Below are 2,124 nucleotides of genomic sequence, written 5' to 3' on the forward strand. Positions count from 1 at the left end.
ATACTGCGCTCCAATTGCATAGTTCCATAGATAGATACATAGATAGATAGATAAATAAATAAATAAATAAATAATAATAAATAGATAATAAATAAATAATAATAAATAATAATTAATAACGTACAAACAACAACATTTAATATTTCTTTCAATGATATCGGATACTGCGCTCCAATTGCATAGTTCCATAGATAGATACATAGATAGATAGATAGATAAATAAATAAATAAATAAATAAATAGTAATTAATAATTAATAAATAAATAATAAATAATAAATAATAATAACGTACAAACAACAACATTTAATATTTCTTTCAATGATATCGGATACTGCGCTCCAATTGCATAGTTCCAATCTGTCAAATTAAATCCGCTGGAGTCGAACGCCGGAAATATCAAATTGCTGCAGAGACACACAAATAAATAAATAAATAAATAAATAAATAATAATAATAAATCAACGAATATACAAATAAATATATCAATAGATAAATAAATATAATAAAAAATATATAAATTAATATATATCAATAGATATATAAATGAATTAATGTAGATAAATAATTACTTAAATAAATAAATAAATATATACATATATATTAAACATATTTGTTTATTAGCTGTCATTAAATCATAGCTAGCTGCATTATTAGTTAGCTAGCTAGCTAGCCAGCTAGCTGTAACTACGTGTTAGCTAGCTGGCTAGCTGTTAATATGAAGCTGACGAGTTGTGTGCGTCGAATTTGGCGTTGAGTTCTAAGCGCAGAGTATGCACTGCAGCCTCTTCGCTATCACTGCCCATCAATATCTGCAGTCAAACAGCAGCAGCAGCAGCAGCAGCAGCAGCAGCAGCAGCGGCAGCAGAGGCAGCAGAAGCAGCAGGAAGCACCAAGAAAGCATCAACAGCATACAGCAGTAATTAATAGCAGCAAACAGCAGCAGCAAACGGCAGCAGCAAACAACAGCAGCAAACAACAGCAGCAAACAGCAGCAATAAAGCCTATATGAGTTAATAGGAGAGAAGCAGACAAAGAAAGAGAGAAATGCACTTCTTAAAAGATTAAAAACAAATATCAAAAGAAAAAAAAGCATGAAAAAAAGAAGCAAACAGAAAATACGACAAAAGAAATAAAAAAGAAAAATATAAATAATATATATAATTAACAATAAATAAATAAATAAATAAATAAATAAATAAATATTCATAAAGAAATAAATAAACAAGAAAACCATACATCAAATTTATAGATGTATTATATGCATATAATCGGATATTTATATAATTTATTTATTGAGTTAATTAAAATAATAAAATAAAAATAAATAAGAAAGTAAATAAATAGAGGATAGAGAGTGAGTAAGAAATAACATAACATACATAATAAACAAAGAAAACGAATATAAATAAATAATAAACATATGAATAAGTATATAACAAAGAATATCAATACAAATCAACAAAGAAGCAAATAAGAAGAATAAGAAAGAAGAAGATAAATAAAAAATATAAATAGAAACAAAAAAGAGTAAAGAGAGAGAAAACGAATGAAATAAATATAATTAAAGACAGAGCAAACAAAACAAATCTAAAAAACTATCAAATAAATAAATAAACTAATTAATTAATTAATTAATTAACTAATTAATTAATTAATTAATTAATTAATTAATTAACGTCTTACGCTTCCTTTTCTATCAATTAAACTAAGTTGTTGAAGACATAACAATTTGAAATCTATTATTAAAACAAATCCTTTCTCTATGGCGCTTCCGCAGTCGCCGCATAAATTCATAAACTCTGCAGCAAACAAAACAAATAAAACTTTTATTTATTTATTTGTTTATTTATATAATTTATTTATTCGTTTGTTTAATACACTCTGCAGCAAAAAAAAGAAAGATTATATATAATATATATATATATATATATATATTTATTTATTTGTTTGTACACTGTATGTAATAACATATTTATATAAACATTAATTTAGTTATAAATTCATCTCTATGTTTATATATAAACATAATATGCATATAATACATATATTAGAAGTTAAATATTAAATATACATATATATATATATATATATTGTGATTTATTTATACATTTACAAGCTTATA

The 2,124-nt window shown here is 23.9% G+C and overlaps 1 protein-coding gene across 1 annotated transcript in view; it reads right to left on the reverse strand.

Annotated features, from left to right (window-relative positions):
- Positions 1-293: 293 nt before the first annotated feature.
- EAH_00061500 (hypothetical protein, conserved) overlaps positions 294-2,124 on the reverse strand; it is a gene marked incomplete at both ends in the record, with an annotated part of 4,091 nt that continues 2,260 nt past the window's right edge. The window contains 3 exons of the mRNA XM_013396989.1: positions 294-406; positions 729-811; positions 1,686-1,801. Of these exons, the coding sequence (XP_013252443.1) occupies positions 294-406; positions 729-811; positions 1,686-1,801 (312 nt within the window). The remainder of the gene's footprint in view (positions 407-728; positions 812-1,685; positions 1,802-2,124) is intronic.

This window comes from Eimeria acervulina, genomic scaffold (genome assembly GCF_000499425.1).
Source record: "Eimeria acervulina Houghton genomic scaffold, Eah_scaff1600, whole genome shotgun sequence".
Classification (NCBI taxonomy): domain Eukaryota; phylum Apicomplexa; class Conoidasida; order Eucoccidiorida; family Eimeriidae; genus Eimeria; species Eimeria acervulina.